Source organism: Marmota flaviventris, chromosome 17 (genome assembly GCF_047511675.1).
Source record: "Marmota flaviventris isolate mMarFla1 chromosome 17, mMarFla1.hap1, whole genome shotgun sequence".
NCBI classification, from domain to species: domain Eukaryota; kingdom Metazoa; phylum Chordata; class Mammalia; order Rodentia; family Sciuridae; genus Marmota; species Marmota flaviventris.
This window is the reverse complement of record NC_092514.1, coordinates 55295132-55312221: the sequence shown is the minus strand read 5'-3', so window position 1 is coordinate 55312221 and position 17090 is coordinate 55295132. Positions and strand designations below refer to the sequence as shown.

Sequence of the window (17090 nt, the reverse complement as noted above, 5' to 3'; positions counted from 1 at the left end):
CTCGAAACCCTTGGGCTAGATTCTTGCCCCCAGGCCCCCGAGTCCTTCACCTACCCAGCTAGGGACGTGCCATGGGACAGCTGATCGCCAAGTTGATGGGCATCTTTGGGAATCAGGGTAAGAGGCACATAGGGCATCCCAGCAACCGCTTTGATCCTGTGGTCTCCTGAGGCTCCCTCAATCGTCTGGGCAGACAGGCTGAGGGACCTCGGACTACTAGAGTCCGCGTGCGTGCTCCTTGCCTGCTCCACGGTCTCCTCTGTTCTTCTCCCAGCCGGTTTCTCCCGGGCTCCATGCTTCCGTGAGTCCCCGGGTGCGCTGCAGAGTTGGGCGAGTCTCCTTCCTCCCCGCTAAACCGCTACGGGGCAGGGCTGGGGGAGCCGCTTTCGGTTTCCTGCAATTACCTCTTGGATCTTTCTCCAGACCCCTCCTCTTGGCAAGCCCAGAGCACCCCGGACCCTTCAGGCAATCGCTTCTAGAAATTTGGAGGGAGGTGGGACTCGGTTCTCTTTGCCACTGTGCGGGAGTGGTGCAGGCGTCCTCCCGGCCGATTGGGAAGTAGAAGTGGTGCGGTGGGCAGAGATCCCTCGGCCAGCTGGGAACACTGGTCTTCCTGGGAGCCCTGCTGGGAGCACACAGTCCCTTGGACATCGGGTTTGGCTCTGACTCTGACCTTCCCCGGATGCCTCCAGAGCACAAGGTCATCATCGTGGGACTGGACAATGCAGGAAAGACCACCATTCTCTATCAGTTGTAAGTGGCTTTTGGGTGGGGAGAGAAAGGGCTGGGCCCCCTACCAGACTGACCGGCATTTGGACCAATAGTTGGAGCCCTTCCTTGGGTTCCCCGGCTCCCCAGTAACGGAGAGCAGTGATGAGGGAAGCTGGTGTGACCCTCCTGGTATAGAGACGGTGGGCCTGGCTTTGGGATCCTGCACTGTATGAGCAGCCCCAGTCCCCATGGTTCCTGCCGTCTGCCCCTGCTGGTGGCAGGTCCTTTTTTCTCAGTCCTGCTCCTTACCTTTAGCTTTGACCTCCAACTTGAAATCCAAAGCCATCAGCTCCAGGAGCGCCAGCATTGGGTCTGGTTAGGCTCCTCAGTTTCTGCATAAGACTTGTAGCTGAGTCAAAAGCCAAATGTGGGAACTTTCCCAGTGTTCAGTCTGGACAACATCTCTACCGAGATGGAGCCACCAAAGTACTTTATTTACATAGGATATATATTTTTTCCCCTGGAAAAGTAATAAATGTAAATGTTTTTCTAAAATTAGAGAAAACGCCTGTAATCCCAGCAGCTCCGGAGACTGAGGCAGGAGGATCCCCGAATTCAAAGCCAGCCTCAACAATTTAGCAAGGCTCTAAGCAACTCAGAAAGACCCTGTCTCTAAACATATATATGTGTTTTGAACCTCTCTCTCTCTCTCTCTATCTCTCTCTCTCTCTCTCTCTATATATATATATATGTGTGTGTGTGTGTGTGTGTGTGTGTGTGTGTGCTGGGGATGTGGCTCAGTGGTTAAGAGCCTCTGGGTTCAATCCCTGGTACAAAAAAAAAAAAAAAAAAATCACACAAGAAAAAAATCAAACAGCACAAGAGTGCATGGTGAGAAGTAATTTTCCCTCTCACTGTAGATTTTAGTTTTCCTCCTCCCAGGTGACCACTCTTTCAACTTCCTGGTCACCTTTCAGAGACATCCTTCACTATAAAAATGTGGATGTTTTCTACATATGTTACTTAAACAAGGTAGCTCATCTCTCTGATGGCCCTCACTTTTATCTGTCTCATTAAAAAAAAAAGTATATTTTTTTTAGTATTAAACAATACCTTTATTTATTTATGGGGATTGAACCCAGGGGCACTCAACCACTGAGCCACATCCTAAGCCCTTTTTTGTATTTATTTAGAGACAGGGTCTAAACTGAGTTGCTTATCACCTCACTGTTGCTGAGGCTGGCTTTGAACTCATGATCCTCCTGTCTCAGCCTCCTGAGCCGCTGGGATAAAAGGCCTGCACCACCTCGCTGGTTTATCTGTCTCGTTTTCCTCAGCCCTTGAGATTCCAAGTGTGGTCCACAGACTGGAAGTGGGAGCATGATCTGGGAGCTTGTTAGAAATGTAAAGTCCTGGGCAGCCCAAACCCACTGGATCAAATCTGCAGGTGATTCAACTTCAAATTTAAATTTGAAAAGATAGTTCTAATGTCCCCCCCACCCCAGGGCTAAGCCTGGACAACACTGGGGTCTCATTCTGTTTTCATTTCCCCTTGCCCAGGCAGGTGCTTGGTCTACCTGGGTTGGAGTTCTTAGTTAGACTCAGCTGCCCAGGAAGTGGACCAGAGCTGGAGACCAGAGCTGGGAGGGGGCTAGGCCGTGGTCTTAGAACCTTTTTCTACCTCCTCAGTTTGACCAATGAGGTGGTTCACACGTGTCCCACCATTGGCAGCAATGTGGAGGAGATTGTTCTTCGGAAGACCCACTTCCTCATGTGGGACATCGGGGGACAGGAGGCTCTGCGCTCCACCTGGAGCACATACTACTCCAACACGGAGGTGAGGAGGTCGCCAGGGCTGGGGGATCTCCAAGGCAACTGTGTGATGTTAGCCAGTGCCCCCTCTTAACCTAGGTTCCCCCTCTGTGAAGTGACCTAATAATGACCTCTCTGAGTCACAGTGAAATTAAATAACACTCAGACAAGAGGGAAGGCATAGAGGCCAAACACTTAACCCAGTGCAGTGCCTGTAAAGATTTTTTTTTTTTTTTTTAATCCTGCCTGTCTGCTTCTGGCAGTTTCCAGTCTGATGCACTGGATAGCATGAGCCCTTAGTCTCTGAAGGCCTTGTCTTCTCATTTGGCAGAAGTAGAACAAGAGACAGAGCTGCCACTCATCAGCTGTGTGGCCAAGGGCAAGATTCCTAACCTCACTGAGGTTACCCTCCTTTGTAAAATGGAAGTAATAACAGCACCAAGCCCACAGCATTGGTGTGAGGCCTAAATGGAGTCCTGAGCACCCAGGGCTTAGCACGGCCTCTGGTACACAATCAGGTTTGCTCTGTATTTCCTCTGTCTGGATAGAAAAGCCAATTAAAATGGGACCAGGTTGTGAGATCATGAGGCAGCTCGGTTCCTTTTCTATGGAGCTGGCATGTGGGCAGTTCAGAGGACAGTGGGCAGGAAATACTTTCACAAAGAGGAAGCCGGCTCCTTAAGGCTCCCCTCTGCTGGCCAGTTCGTCATCCTCGTGATTGACAGCACAGACCGGGATCGGCTGCCCACCACTCGGGAGGAGCTGTACAAGATGCTGGCCCATGAGGTAAGCTTCCTGGGGTTCTAGCTGTGTGTCCTCAGGCTAGTCACTCAGCTTCTCTGAGGTCCATTCCTGACATCCTCGTCATTATCCCAGCAGTATGGGGAGGGCTAGTTTATTGAAGATGAAGGATGACAGTGCCCTCAGAACAACTGGTCACAGGAGTCAGAGTTGCTGGTTTAAGGTCTGTCCCCTCTTCTTGCTCGTGGATTCCTACCTCCTGAGGTTGTTGTAAGGATTATAGGAGCTGGTTGCAGGCATCCCATGACTTGTCGCTGTCATCAGATGTTGCTACTGTTGGAGTGGGGCCCACCTGGGAGGCTGGGGCAGGAGTGGAGAGGACTGGCAGGAGGAGGAAGGAGGCTTCTGGCTGACAGGGCTGTGGCTCTTCTTCCCCAGGCACTTCGAGATGCTTCAGTGCTGATCTTTGCCAACAAGCAGGATGTGAAGGACTCCATGACCACGGTGGAGATCTCCCAGTTCCTCACTCTCAGCGCCATCAGAGACCATCCGTGGCATATACAAGGCTGCTGTGCCCTGACTGGGGAAGGGTTAGTGGCTGCCAGACCTGGGTCTGGCCCACCAATGGACAAGTGGTCACCAGAATCCCTCTCCTGTCTTGGTCCTGTCAGACTCTGGCTCGTGGTTGGTGACTGGGCCAAATCAGATGGAAAGGGGTTGAATTGTTGAAACTGGGTGAGAGGGTAAGCTGTGCGTCCCCGTTCTTCAGGGCCTTCTAATGGAGAGGTAATCCTCACACAAACACAAGGGCCAGGTGGGTCTGATTTAGGTCTGGTGGTCAGGGATGGCCTCTCCTAGAGATGTGGTTTTTGAGCTGAGACCCAAACGAGACCCAAATGAAGAGAAAGAGACAGTCATGGAAAGACCTAGGGTCCAAAGACCTAGGGGATGGAAGTACTAGGGATTGAACCCAGGGATGCTTAATCACTGAGCCACATCCCCAGCCATTTTTTCTATTTTATTTAGAGACAGAGTCTTGCTAAGTTGCTTAAGGCCTCACTAAGTTGTTGAGGATGGATTTGAATTTTCAATCCTTCTGCCTCAGCCTCCCAAGAGACTGGGATTACAGGCGTGTGCCACCATCTTTGAATTTCTGCGAAGAGTCCATGACACCATTCCATCAACAGATTTTTATCAAATACCTACTTTGTGCCAGTAGTGTTTTGAGTATTGGAGAAATAGCAGAAAACAAAACAGAAACTCCTACCTTCATGGACCTGGATTCCAGTGGGGGAGACAGACAATAAGCCAAAAAATATGTTTAGTAAGTTAAAAAATGATAAATGTTGTTGAGCACGGTGGCTCATGCCTGTAATCCCAGTGGCTCAGTAGGCTTAGACAGGAGGATCAATGGCAAGTTCAAAGTCAGCCTCAGCAAAGGGGAGGTGCTAAGTAACTCAATGAGACCCTGTCTCTAAATAGAATACAAACTAGGGCTGGGGGCAGCTAGGATTGTGGGGGCAGCTAGGATTGTGGCTCAGTCGTAGAGTGGTTGCCTGGCATGTGTGAGGCACTGGGTTCAATTCTCAGTATTGCACATAAACAAAGAAGGTAAAGGTTCTTTGACAACTAAAAGAAAAAAATTTAAAAAGAAATAGGGTTGGGGATGTGGCTCAGTTTGGTTTGAGTGTCCCTGGGTTCAATCCCAGGTACCAAAAAGATAACCGTTATGTTGGGGAAGGAAAGGGAGATTGGTAGGAATGTTGCAATCTTGGGGAGTGGGGAGGGTACAGGGGCACTTAACTACTGAGTCACATCCCTAGTCCTTTTTATTTTTTATTTGGGTCTCAATTGCTGAGGCTGGTCTTGAATTTATAATCCTCCTGCCTCAGCCTCCTAAATTGCTGGGATTACAACTGTGTGCCACCTCACCCAGCCACAATTTTAATTTTTGAGATGGGGTTCTCACTTTGTTGTGGAGGCTGGCTTTGAGCTCCTGGGTTCAAGCAGTCCTCCTGCTTCAGCCTCCCCCAAATCTGGGGACTATAGGCAAGTGTTACCATGTGTCCCCAGTTGAATATTGCAGTTTTAGATGAGATATTCAGGGAGGGGCTGCTGAGAAGGTTGCTCTTGAGCACACACCTACATTGTGGACTGGACCACCTAGGGAGGGCTCTCCCTTGAGCCTATAGAATTTCCTTTTCGTTCACCTCTCAAGTGGAATGGTAGCAGCTGGAGACCCAGATGTCTTTTTTTGTTGTTTATTTTGTTCTGTGGTGCTGGGAGTTGAACCCAGGGCCTTAGACATGCTGGGTGAGCACTCTACCACTGAACTACTCCCAACCTCATAGATATCTTTTTGAAAAAGAGGAGACTATAGGCAAGTCAATACAAGGGCTCCCACATTTCTGGGAGTGTACCTGTCTGTGCTGGATCAGGAGGACCCTCCCCTCCCCTCCCCCTAGCTCACAGTCAGTTCAATGCAACTAGCATTTTCTAAGTACTCACCATGTCATCTCTGTGCCAGGTGAGGACTGGGGACAATACAGAGATGGCCAAGGCTCCACCCTTGCTCTGGAGTTGCTTAGTATCACACAGGAAAACTTGCATATGGAGCTTCTTCCTAGGCCTTTGAAGTCACCCTGCCACTTCCCCTAGTGACAGAGCAGGTGGGAGGGGACATGAGAGGCTTACCTGAGTTACTACTAAGGCATCCAGGAAGTTGGATCTCTAGGATGGTTTCTCCAAGAAGCCCTCCCTGACTCCCAGGCATCTGGAACCTTCTGTATATCTTCTTAACTTTAGTCCCAGTATGTAGCTATAGGATTATTTGCTGGACCATTTGCTTAGTCTCTATATCCTCTTCCATGCTGTAAGCCTCAGAGGGCAGGATGGCTTCTCAAGAGTCACTTCAGCCCCTGGGCACAGTGGGTACTTGATGCATTGCAAGAACTCAAATCAGTTTGTGGATTAAATGAATAGATGTAACTTTGGCTACTCTCTCAGTCTGCTCTGGGCAGAGGCCTTGGGCTTGATGGCCATCTTCTTTATGGGAAATGCTGATCCTTGCCCTGTTTCTCCTCCCGGCAGGCTGCCAGCAGGGCTCCAGTGGATGCAGTCTCAGGCCACTGCCAAATGATGTCCCAGCCTGAGGCCAATGAGACATGTTGGGGGTTCTGCATGGTCAACATGGGTGAAAAACTCAAATGCCACTTTACCTTTCTATGATTCTCTGGTGGGAGCAGAGCCAGCTACGGACAGGGAGATTGCCACCATCTACCCAAGCCTTCATTGAGGAGCAGGACTGTAAGTCCTGGATTGATAACAGACAGAACAACAGAAAAAACTGCCCCTCACTCCATGGATGCAAGTGTCCTTCTTGGAGACATCAGGGAAGCTGTGATGTGCTGGGGGATTAGAAAGTGGAGCCCTCTCCTTCTCAGCCCTCAACCTGTCTGTAGGAAACTCGTGGGAAGTAAGAGGTCGTTGAAATTGCTTCTCATTTCTTAACAATATCCACCCTCTCCAGCTTTCTAGAAAGTCTCTCATTTTTGTCCCATACTCTTTGAGATTCCAGAAGGATGAAGAAGGTGGCTTGGAGGCAGGAGGGTAGGGCCAAAACCTGGGAGGGGTAGGAACTTCCCACTCCTTCTGAGATGCTGACTCTGACTGCAGTTTGGGGGCTGTAAGCCCCCCCCCCCCCCCAGTGGTATTCCCTTGGCTCTCAGTGTCCTTCCAATGTGAATCCCACTCCTCCTAATTGTTCCAGATTCCTACAGGACCTGCTTATTTTGTTTTTGTGTGATGACTTTTTAAATATTGCATTGATATTTTAATAAAGGAGTAATAAATGTCATCAAAAAATGTTCCATCTTATTTCTGCAAAACTCCCAGAAAGTTCTCTGGCTAGGAGAATGGCTTCTTGGCTCAGTGATCTATCACCAGGCTGGAAGGCACTAGTACCTGATAAATCAGGACTGGGAGCTTTTGACTGGGCCTAGGGCCCCGGCTTGGTTTGATTCCGATCCATGGAGAAAAGAAGGAGGGACTCCCAGGTTTGGAAAAGTCCAGGAGTCTTCTCTAGGTAGAGCTGGAGACAGGATAGAGACCAATATTGCCCTTCTATATTCAGGGAACAGGGCTATTTCCCTTGAAGACCTGGAATGATCCTGGTGACAAGTAGGTCTTAAACTTGTGATCTTTCCAAGATATGATTATTGGAGAAAGAACTCAGGAATTTTAGCTGCACTCATTGTATATTTTTATTTTGTGCTCTCCTTAATAAAAGGATAATCTGATTCAGACGAAAAATGTAGAAGAAATCAATCTTGCCACGCCCTTATTCCATACAAATTCATTCTAATGAACCAGGGAAAGCAAGTGGGGGTATAGCTCAGTGGTAGAGCATTTGACTGCAGATCAAGAGGTCCCCGGTTCAAATCCGGGTGCCCCCTCGCCTGCTTGAATCTTTTGGGTTTTGTTCCCCCATTGACTTTTGAGGAATTGTGTGATGGACTCGAGGCAGGAGAGGAGCAAAACCCCTCCGGGGGGTTACCCTGTGTTTTGCAAGCAGGTGAGGAAGTAATGGACCTTGCCGGTCGCTTAGACTATGTCGAAGGGCGGATTGCAGGGCGGGTGGGGCGAGTTGCTCAGGCCGACCGGGAGGTTATATGGGACAGTCCCCTCAGGTGCAGTAGGGCGCCGGCGGTGCACCCCGGTTGCAAGCGACCCCGACGGCTCTCTGTCAGGAAGGGGGCTGGGCTCGGTCTGGGGAAAGAAGGCCCGGAGACGCCGCGTGAAAGTGTGGGAAGGAGAAAGAAACGCCGAGAAGCAGTAGGGAGCTTCTGCGGGACCAGAGAGTGGGGTCCCGGCCCAGAGGAGCGCCCCCGAAATGAGGACTCTTGAAGGCTCTTGAACGTCTTCTCCTGCACACCCTGTTTCCATTTTTCTTAGACCACCAGTAGGAATCTTTAGCTCAGAGCTTCAGGCAACACACCCTCTGCTTCCATGAAAGTAGTCGGGGGTTTTTATTCTATTTTTTGACAAACATCAGACACTACTTCTTTTTGCTATAGTGCGCGACTGCGCCTGCGCAAGACTAGCACTATGATGCCTCCCTCGCGGACCGCCCGGCAGAGGGGGTATAGCTCAGTGGTAGAGCATTTGACTGCAGATCAAGAGGTCCCCGGTTCAAATCCGGGTGCCCCCTACCTTTTTCTAGGTCCATGTTGCTTCAAAACTGCTTCTAGGCTCTTCCACACCTTTTATGTTACTATGTCTTTCGCCACCTGCCTTTGGGGCAGTCGAGGAGCGGTGGTGAACTCAGGAAGTGGGAGCTTCTAGAGCAGTGGCTTTGTTGATGTGGTCCAGGACACAGCCACCGCACCTGGGTGCTCTTAAGAAACGTCGATCCCCGGGTCTCATCTCATAACCGCTGAATTAGAAACTTGGGGCTGGAGTCCAGGACTCCGTTAAGCGCTCCAGGTGACCCTGATGTACGCTCGAGTTCTACAATCTTAGAGGTTAAAAAATGTGCACCTCGTTTGCTTCTAATATCTCTTAAGCTGCTGTTTCTGCCTGAGCCAAATCAGAGACCTTATAACACGGACCGCGGGCACTCGAGAAACGCACATGTACGGAGACACCGGGGCCGGAACTGGAAGTCCATCCTGGGACCTCTCACTCCAACCTCGAGGTAGGGACGAGCAGCTAGGGACCCTAGTGTCGCGAGCTTGGTAGGCACAGAGCCTGAGCTGGCCGGAAAATGCACGGGAACCACAAAATACTACGTTGCTGCTCCTCGCGTGGCCACTGGAGGGCAGCAGGAAGCCGCAGCTGGAAACTGCAGCTTATTGGATTCCTCGGAGCGTCGGTCAAGTTGGGATTTAAGTTAGACATCACGAAGAACTCACTGGTAGGCAGGCTTACTTCTCCCATTGTAAGTGGAGAGAGGGTTTAGGGCTGGAAGAGGTCGCCTCTGGGATCTTGGGTCCTGAGGAATTGGGAGGAATTGGGATTCTGAGAGATTAAAGAGCCTTTAATTCCCGTTTCCTTCCTCAGGTCTAGTCTACTTGCTTCCTCCAGCCGAACTGTCTCTTGTCCTGTCCACAGCTGTATCCCTCCTTTTAGGGACTCTTCCCCATGGAGCTACACGTCCATAGTCTTCCTCTCTGCAATATTCCTGGTCCTAGACCCCAGCCCTGTAGCAGTCAAGGAGCCCCTCACCCCTCGCCTACCCCGGGCCCCCAGCTCCTTGCCCTCCCCGAAGTAGGTCAGAGGCACCTCCGCGTCCTGACCTGATTCGCTGCTGTCTATTAAACCTCCTAAATTGCGGGTATTTTTATTCTGATATGGAAGAAAAAAAGAAAAACCTCTCCCCAGAGCCTGATGTGCGGTGGGGGACACTGGCCGGCTCTGGAGCTGGCTTTGAAGATTGACTGGCTCTGGCCTCAGGGGCCTCCAGAGCGGCGCGTGCCTCAGTCGCCTTCTTGGGGACAGGGGTCCAGGTTATTTCAGGGTGGGGGTGAGCCAGGCCCCTGCTCCCCAGGGGTGCTGGGCTGGAGGGCAAACCCTGCTGGAAGTGGGGTGTGGAGGGGCACGATGGGAGGCCGCGCAGGGGAGAGGCCGGGTTCTGGCCACCGGGGGAGATGCGCTGGAGTAAAACCTCGGAAACCTACAGACTCCGAGGAGCAGCTCAGAAAGTCGCGCTGCCTGGAAGAGGCGGGTGGCAGGAGCCCACGGCCATGGCAAGGGCGCTTCCTGGGGTCTCCCTCCTGGGACTTCTCTCCCGGCTTTCCCTGGGGGCAGCAAAGGAGAGGAAGGGAGGTAGGGGCCAAGTGGGGGTGCAGGACGGCCGAAGGTGCCTAGGGGATCCTCCAGTCCAGGGTCCCCGCCGGTCCCCTCTGCTTTTGCATCACAAGTAGCTTCCGATCCTTGGGGAGTCTGGGAGGCTGAAGGCCGGGGGAGGCTGCGAGGCTGCGAGGCCGGGGAGGCTGGGAGGCTCCGGGCGCGGCGCCCCGCCCCGCCCTCCCCCGCCCCCCGGCTCCGGGTCCCCGGAGGCCGCGGCGCCGCGCTCTGCTCGCCGGCCGCCCGCTCGCGCTCCTGCCGCTCCCGCCTGCGGACCGCGCGCCCCGCTCGGCCCCCTCCTCGCAGCCGCCGCCGCGAGCCGCCCGGGGCGGGTCCCGCCACCACCATGCGGGGCGAGCTGTGGCTCCTGGTGCTGGCGCTCAGGGAGGCGGCCCAGGCGCTGAGCCTCCAGCCCGCAGCAGGTAGGACTGGCCCCGGGAGCCGGCGGGCGGCGGGCGACGTCTAGGAGGGGACACCGTCCGCGGGAGGCCGGGGCTGCGGCTGGGGCAGGTGGACGGGACCCCGCCGGCCCAACACCGAGGGCTTGAGGGAGGGCGGGGCGCTGGACAGCGATGCCGGACCTCCGCTGTCCTCCTGGACGACGCCCCAGGGACCCCAGGAGGGGCGACTCTGGGAGGCAGTGAACTGTGGCCCCAAAGGGGACAGTGAGGGAGTTCCGAGGGGCCCCTGTCACTCCGGGCGAGGCTGGCTTCTGCGGAGGGGGCCGACGAGGCTCCTCTCCCTTCTCCGCCTCCTCCCGGCTGACCCCGGCCGAGTCGCGGTAGGCGGCCGGGCGGGAGCCGCCAGCGGGAGGGGACCCAGGCTCTCCCTGGGCAAAGGCAGCGGCGGCCTCACTTCTTTTCTCCTACCTGTTTGGAACCCGTCGAGAGGCGGGGGCCCAGGGAGACTCTACTTGTCTCTCCTCCAACCCCCAGCCTGAAGAGTCCCCCTGTCACTCCCTGGTCGCCTTTGGCTCTCAGCTGCCCTGGTTCTAGATAGGGGGCGGGGCTCCCATTTGCACATTCCCTTTCCCCTATACCAGTTTCCCCAGATCATTTCTCCCACCTGGAAGTTCTTTCTGAGCTCTACTTTGAATCCCTCCTGTTATAAAGGAGGCCCATCTTTCAACGTATAATTTATGCTCTCCCTTCTCCTCATGCACCCACACTTTCTCTGGGGTTGAGGACAGGGGTCATTTTGCAGCCAAGCCCCTTGGCAGAGAAAACCAAGAAGAGATCTATGCCATACTGGCTTAGTGATGGAGGGCAATGTCCAGGGGGATGCTGTGTTTTGGTGGCTGTGCCTCAGGGCCGCACAAGCATCAGGCACAGAAGTGTCAGTGACAGTATTCTTGACTTCATGGACCCCGTATGTAGGTGACACTGGATTCCTTTAGAGAAGGGTATGGTGGAGGTGGCTGGGGGGTGATGAGGGGGTGCAGTGGAAGAGAAGTGTCCAGAGGCTGGGGGTGCAGAACCGCACAGGGCATGACCAGAGATTTAGTTTCTAGTCCTATTGTGTCACTTGCTGTGTGGCTTTGGGTGAATTACTTTCTCCCTCTGGGCCTATTTCTGCACTTATAAAGTGAGGTAGTTGACAAAATCCTTGACTCTTGGTTGTGGGATTATGAGGGGTCTTTTTTCTCTTTATTCCCCCCCCTTTCCTTCTTGGATGTATATAGGTGACATATACATACACACGTACGTATATTATAAACAGGAAGGGATTAGACAGGTTAATTTCTGAGGTCCTTTGCAGCCCCTGCCTGGCACAGTCTTCTGAACTGAGGGTGTGACCAGGTTGATAAATTGGATCGGAACCTCTGCCTGGGTTGTGAGGACCATGGAGTTAGTTGGGTGATAGGGGTGGCCAGATGCAGGCCTGGCTGAGTACCATCTCTTCAAAATTGGGTTGGGATGGGAGACAATGGGGAGGCCAGGAGGAGGGGCAGCAGAGACTTGAATTACTTCTCGAAGGAGAGGACGCCTTGTCTTCTGGACTTTGACAGATTCAGCTGACAAAGTGCACTTTACTGCAGCAGGAGAGATTAGGGTTAGACCCAAGAAGCTGGAGGGAGCCACTGTTGACTCCCAGTGCAGGAGGCAGGGCCTGAAGAGAGGCAGGGGCTGTATTTAAGAGATCCTCTCAATGGAGCACTAGTGTCCCCTGCAGGGGCAGCCAGGAGCAGAACCCCAAGGGGACCAGGCAGCCAGCCCCAGGCTCTGGGGTCTCTGGGCTGGTGGGAGCCCTCGCTGTGGCTACTTTGGTGGAGCCTTGGCACTAGATCTGCTGTGACAGCTGCAGCAGGAGAGATAAGTGACCAGAGGTGTAGCCAGGCAGCAGGGGAGACTAAGAGGCCAACACAGGCAGACAAGCAGACGGACTGAAAGGAAGATGGCTTTGGGGTGCACAGTGTGGCTGTGGGCACTGAGGGTCTGGCCTCAGTTGGAACCAGAGGAGCCTACAACAGTGTGGGAGGGACAGGCAGCTGCAGCTAGTATGCGGGAGGCCAGGCCCAGCACAGTCCCACAACCCCAATGACTTCCTCCTTTCTCTGAGCCTCCTTTCTCTAGAATGGAGGTTGGCCCATGCTGTCCCTAGTAACCTGTTTGGCCATGATCTGCTTCCAGCTTCCTTCCTGCCCACTGGGGACTTTTTTTCCCCTACCCACTGGGGACTTTGAGCAAACTAAAGTCAGACTTCCCACCGCAGCCAGCAGCCCCTCCCCCACCCGCACATCTCCTGTCCTCCCCAGGTCCAGCCCCTTCCAGGATGCTGCCCCTCAGCTGCTCCTCAGCAGGGTCTCAATCAGCTCCAGGGGCCCCTCCCCACAGAGGACCTGTGGGCGCTGCGAATGTGTCTGCCTGTTCACTGTGACCTGCCCAGTACCTGGCACAGTGCCCATCTTACAGATGTGGAAACCGAACCTTAGATTTAGTAAATTTGTCCAGTGTCACAGTCAGGGTCGGCCTCGAGCTTGTCTGAATCCCAGCCTTTACTTGCTGACTGCTGTGGTATGACAGTGCGGTGTTCAGTGAGTCTGTGTCCCAGGGAAAGGGTGGGTCTCCTCCATCCTGTGAACCTCAGGTACTCAGGGCATCCCAGTTGCTGCCTCTCCCATCCCATTGTCCCCGTCTGCTCACGGAGCATGTGTTCTGCCAGGCACCTGGCACCTGTCACAGGCACTGAGTGTCGTGATGTACCAGGATCCCAGCTGGGATGGTGCATCTGGCAGCTGGGGTGGGGGGAAGAGGTGCTGGGAGAAGAAGTAACATCTTGGAAGACTTGAGGAGAGAGCAGGGACTTAGCAGGAGAAAGGCTTATTCATGGAGTAGCATGGTTGAGAAAATGGCCCTGTGGATCCCTGTGGTCAGAGCAGGAGGGCTCCTGCCTGGGGGAGGTGGGGCGTGCAGCGACCCAGTCACAAAAGGCCTCAAATCTGCCCGAGAGACACGGAGACGGGGATGCACTAGAGGGAACTGAGTTTGTCCTCTTGACCATTTGTTCTAGCTAGAGTGTGGGAGACTGGCTGTAGGGCGCAAAGGGTAGAGTCATGGTGGCCTGGACTGTGTGGTGGCCCTGGGGCTGCAGTGGCAAGCTTAGGTGATGGGTGGGCTGAGCGTGGTTTGGCCCAGGTTCTGGGTGGTCTAACCTGGCCTCCTGGAGTCAGCTTGAGCCCCGAACCCTGGAGCCAGGTATTGCTGGGGGGTATTGGTGTAGAGGCAGTACCCCCAGACCACACCCCTGTGTTCCAGGGGATGTGGTCCCCCAGGGCACCTCCCAAGGTAGACCCAATGGCACCCAGGGTGGGACCTTTAGGAACCCAGCCCAGGTGCCAGTCTTGTCCTGGGGCTGCCCTTGCACTCTGGGGAACAGCCAGGGAGTTGCTGGTCGCTTCTTATTAGGTTTCATGTGGTTCTGAGCAGATTCTGGAGCCAGCCTGCCTGCTTCAAATCCTGCCACAGACTGGTTGTGGGACCTTGGGAGGATCCTTAGGACCTTTGTGACTTGGTTTCCCCACTTATGAGATGGATCTAAAACTAGTACCTATCTCATGGAGTTGGTGTGGGGATTAAACGAGTTAATGTGTTCAGAGCCCGAGGATGGTGCAGGGGGAGGAGAAGTTTCCATTAGCTACAGCGTGATGACTACTGTTATCATGATGTCCCCTTAGACTGTACACTACCGGGGCCACAAGTGAATGAATGGGTGAGGGAACGCATGTGTTCCAAAAGCTTCTTGCCATTGCACACGGTGGGACTCTCACACACATGGGCATGGAATGGGTACTGGGGAGGCAGAAGGTGGGACCAGGCGCACCCAAGGGCCAGGCAGATTTGCCACACGTGTGTGAGCACCTGGCGGGGAAGGGCAGGGGTTCAGGCCAGTCTTCGTGGGTGTGTCCACAGGTACGTGGGCCCCTGCTTTGGCTCCTCTCCTGAGTTAAGCCCACTGGGAGGAGGAAGGGAGGCAGATATGGTCTGGCTGGGGGGGGACCCTGGGGCCAGGCCAGAGCAGGACAGGCTCCTGGCTGTCTGGCATGGACCATGTGCCCTTGAGCCTGACCTCCAGCCCCACTTCCTGTTGCTCTCCTGATGGCTCCTGGCAGCCTGGGCCTTGGGCACCTTTGTCATCCTCGTCTAACAATGGGGAAGCTGCAACCTACAGAGGTAAATGACAAGTCCAAGGCACCACAGCCTGTGGGAGGAGAGGCACACCCCGAGTCTCCTCCCTGTCCACTCTGCGGGGCTCCCCATCCCTCCCTCTGCCCAGGCCTCAGGCCTCCGCCATCCAGCGCCCTCCCTCTGGTGCAGTCCCAGGTTGATGACAGCTGCGGGTCTTTGGCATCCCCCTCTGAGCTGGCTGAGCTCCTCCACTTGTTCTGTCCATGCTCCTTTCTAGTCTGGCTCCTGCCAGGCCCCAGGGCTGCTTGCAGTAGGACCGGAGGAGCCCGAGGAGTCCGGCTGGCTGTGCAGCCTGGCACAAATAGTTCCTTCTCTGAGACAGCTATGGGCCCTGCCCTCGGGGTCAAATGCTTGGCCCAGGGGAGGTGGGCAGCTGCCCTCCGGGCATCTGTAGACAGCCCGAGGGCATCCAGGGAAGGGGCCTGGGACTGCCCCTCTCCCCACATTCTCCAGGAGCATCTGGTTGTGATTAGGGAGAGAGAAGTGAGAGGGGCCCGGCAAGGGTCCAGCAAGCACCATAGCCAAGAATGACTTAATTGGATAAAATGTCTAATGACAAACCAGAGCCCCACAGCAGTGTCCTGGCCCCAGCCCCAGGCCTAGTGTTGGCCAAGCCTGTCTCAAATCTGCCCTTGCTGCCTCCTGCCTCCTGCAGCATCGTGTCCTTGAGAGGGCAGTGATTGAGCACTTACTGTTTGCAAGGTAGTGTTTGAGGAATGTGGAGAGAGTCCCGGGGATTCAGGTCTCCCAGGGAGATAGGAGCCTAGTCCTGCCACAGGGAGTTCTGGGAGGTGGAGTGGGTGAGGTAGAGGAGGAGGAGGGCATCTGACCCAGAGAGGGCCTGAGGTAGATGAAGGTCACACGTTCAGAATGTCCTATCCATCTGTCTGATAGTCTGAGTCTTACCCAGGGTAGGTGTGATAATTGGAATAACAATATGAGGCACAGCTCAGGGGGTACAATCTCTCTGAAATGGGAAAAGATGCTTTTGGTGTCATTTAGGATTAATTTAACAACCTAGAGGGAATTGGAGAGAACATGGAGTCTTAGAACGAGCTGCCTGAGCGCGGCCACTTGCTAATCCTGTGCCCTTGGCTGACGTGTCTAATTGATGGTGACAATCTTTCCTGCTAAACACAAATGAGGCCTCAGAATTCTTCTCAATTAGAGGGCTCCTGGTTGTCACTAATCAGTTGGAGAGGGCATTTGAGGTGAAACCTGTTCCCCGTTCTGGATGGTATCTAAGCCCCTTGTTTGATGGGATAGTGACTTGCCTGGGTGTTTGAAGGGAGCGTGAAGCTGAAGACGCAGTTCTCACTGGGGAGAAGGAGGGGTGATTTTGTTTCCTATGAGATGTTTGCAAGGTTGGGAGACATTTTCAGTTGTCGTAGCTTAGGGGCATGGGAAGGTCCTACTAACACCTAGCAGATAGAGGCCAAAGATGCTGCTAAGTACCCTCGAAGTACAGAAAAGGCCCTCCCACCCCAAAGAATTATCCAGTCCCACCAACAACTCAATTTAAAATGGACAAAGCTGGGCATGGTGGCGCACGCCTGTAATCTCAGCGGCTCTGGAGGCTGAGGCAGGAAGATCCTGAGTTCAAAGCCAGACGCTAAACAACTCAGTGAGACCCTGTCTCTAAATAAAATAGAAAATAGGGCTGGAGATGAGGCTCAGTGGTCGAGTGCCCCTGAGTTCAATCTCCGGTACCCACCGCCCAAAAAAGGGGAAAAGACTAAATAGACATTTCTCCATTTCTCCAAAGAAGATATACAAATAGCCAGTAAGGACATGAAAAGATGCTTAACTTCACTAATCGTTAGAGAAATGGAAATCAAAACTACACCCATCAGAATGGCTGCTACCACAAACCAAAATCAAAGCAGAGAATAGCAAGACTTGGTGAGGCTGTGGAGAGAATAAAAACCTTGTACGCTTTTGGTGAGAATACAGAACAGTTCAGCAATGGAAAACTGTAGGGGGGGGGGTTCTCCAAAAATTAAAATAGACTTACTATCTGATTCAGCAATCCTAATTCTGGATATATATGCAAAAGAGTTGAAAACAGCATCTCAAAGATGTCTACACACCTATGATCACAGGAGCATTACTCACGATAGCTAAAACATGCGAACTACCCAACTGTCCATTGACAGAGAATGAAGAGGCAAAATATGGTATATGCATATGCATGGGTTATTATTCAGCACTGTAAAAGGAAAATCACCAGGTGTGGTGGCACACACCTGTAATCCCAGTGGCTTGGGAGGCTGAGGCAGGAGGATCAGAAGTTTG

At 53.4% G+C, this 17090-nt stretch overlaps 2 protein-coding genes and 2 non-coding genes across 8 annotated transcripts in view; all 4 read left to right on the top strand.

The window, feature by feature from the left end:
* On the top strand, window positions 1-7128 carry Arl5c (ARF like GTPase 5C). 5 transcript variants are annotated; one of them, XM_027924733.2, is made up of 6 exons: window positions 1-117; window positions 693-753; window positions 2443-2548; window positions 3226-3309; window positions 3703-3854; window positions 6355-7128. In XM_027924733.2, the coding sequence occupies exons 1-6, from the start codon at window positions 72-74 to the stop codon at window positions 6401-6403; spliced, it is 498 nt and encodes a 165-aa protein (XP_027780534.1). In that variant the 5' UTR covers window positions 1-71; the 3' UTR covers window positions 6404-7128. The 5 variants fall into 5 exon arrangements, with proteins under 5 accessions (XP_027780534.1, XP_027780531.1, XP_027780535.1 ...); XM_027924730.3 differs by having other exon boundaries at window positions 3-117; window positions 2401-2548; XM_027924734.2 differs by having other exon boundaries at window positions 35-117; window positions 424-753.
* Window positions 7129-7646: 518 nt separating this feature from the next.
* Window positions 7647-7718, top strand: Trnac-gca (transfer RNA cysteine (anticodon GCA)). Its single transcript has one exon. It is a non-coding gene; the product is annotated as a tRNA-Cys (tRNA).
* Window positions 7719-8401: 683 nt separating this feature from the next.
* On the top strand, window positions 8402-8473 carry Trnac-gca (transfer RNA cysteine (anticodon GCA)). The gene has a single exon. It is a non-coding gene; the product is annotated as a tRNA-Cys (tRNA).
* Window positions 8474-10379: 1906 nt separating this feature from the next.
* The window catches only part of Plxdc1 (plexin domain containing 1), a 62577-nt gene continuing 55866 nt past the window's right edge, over window positions 10380-17090 (top strand). The window contains exon 1 of the mRNA XM_071603178.1: window positions 10380-10532. Coding sequence (XP_071459279.1) covers window positions 10457-10532 — 76 coding nt within the window. The 5' untranslated portion in view covers window positions 10380-10456. The remainder of the gene's footprint in view (window positions 10533-17090) is intronic.

What these genes read in the sequence shown, in the direction of transcription:
- Arl5c (XM_027924730.3), top strand. Translation starts at nt 72, where the DNA reads ATGGGACAGCTGATCGCCAAGTTGATGGGCATCTTTGGGAATCAGG. An exon ending in ACCACCATTCTCTATCAGTT is followed by an intron (nt 754 to 2,400) that starts GTAAGTGGCTTT and finishes CTACCTCCTCAG; the next exon opens with TTTGACCAATGAGGTGGTTC. An exon ending in ACAAGATGCTGGCCCATGAG is followed by an intron (nt 3,310 to 3,702) that starts GTAAGCTTCCTG and finishes CTTCTTCCCCAG; the next exon opens with GCACTTCGAGATGCTTCAGT.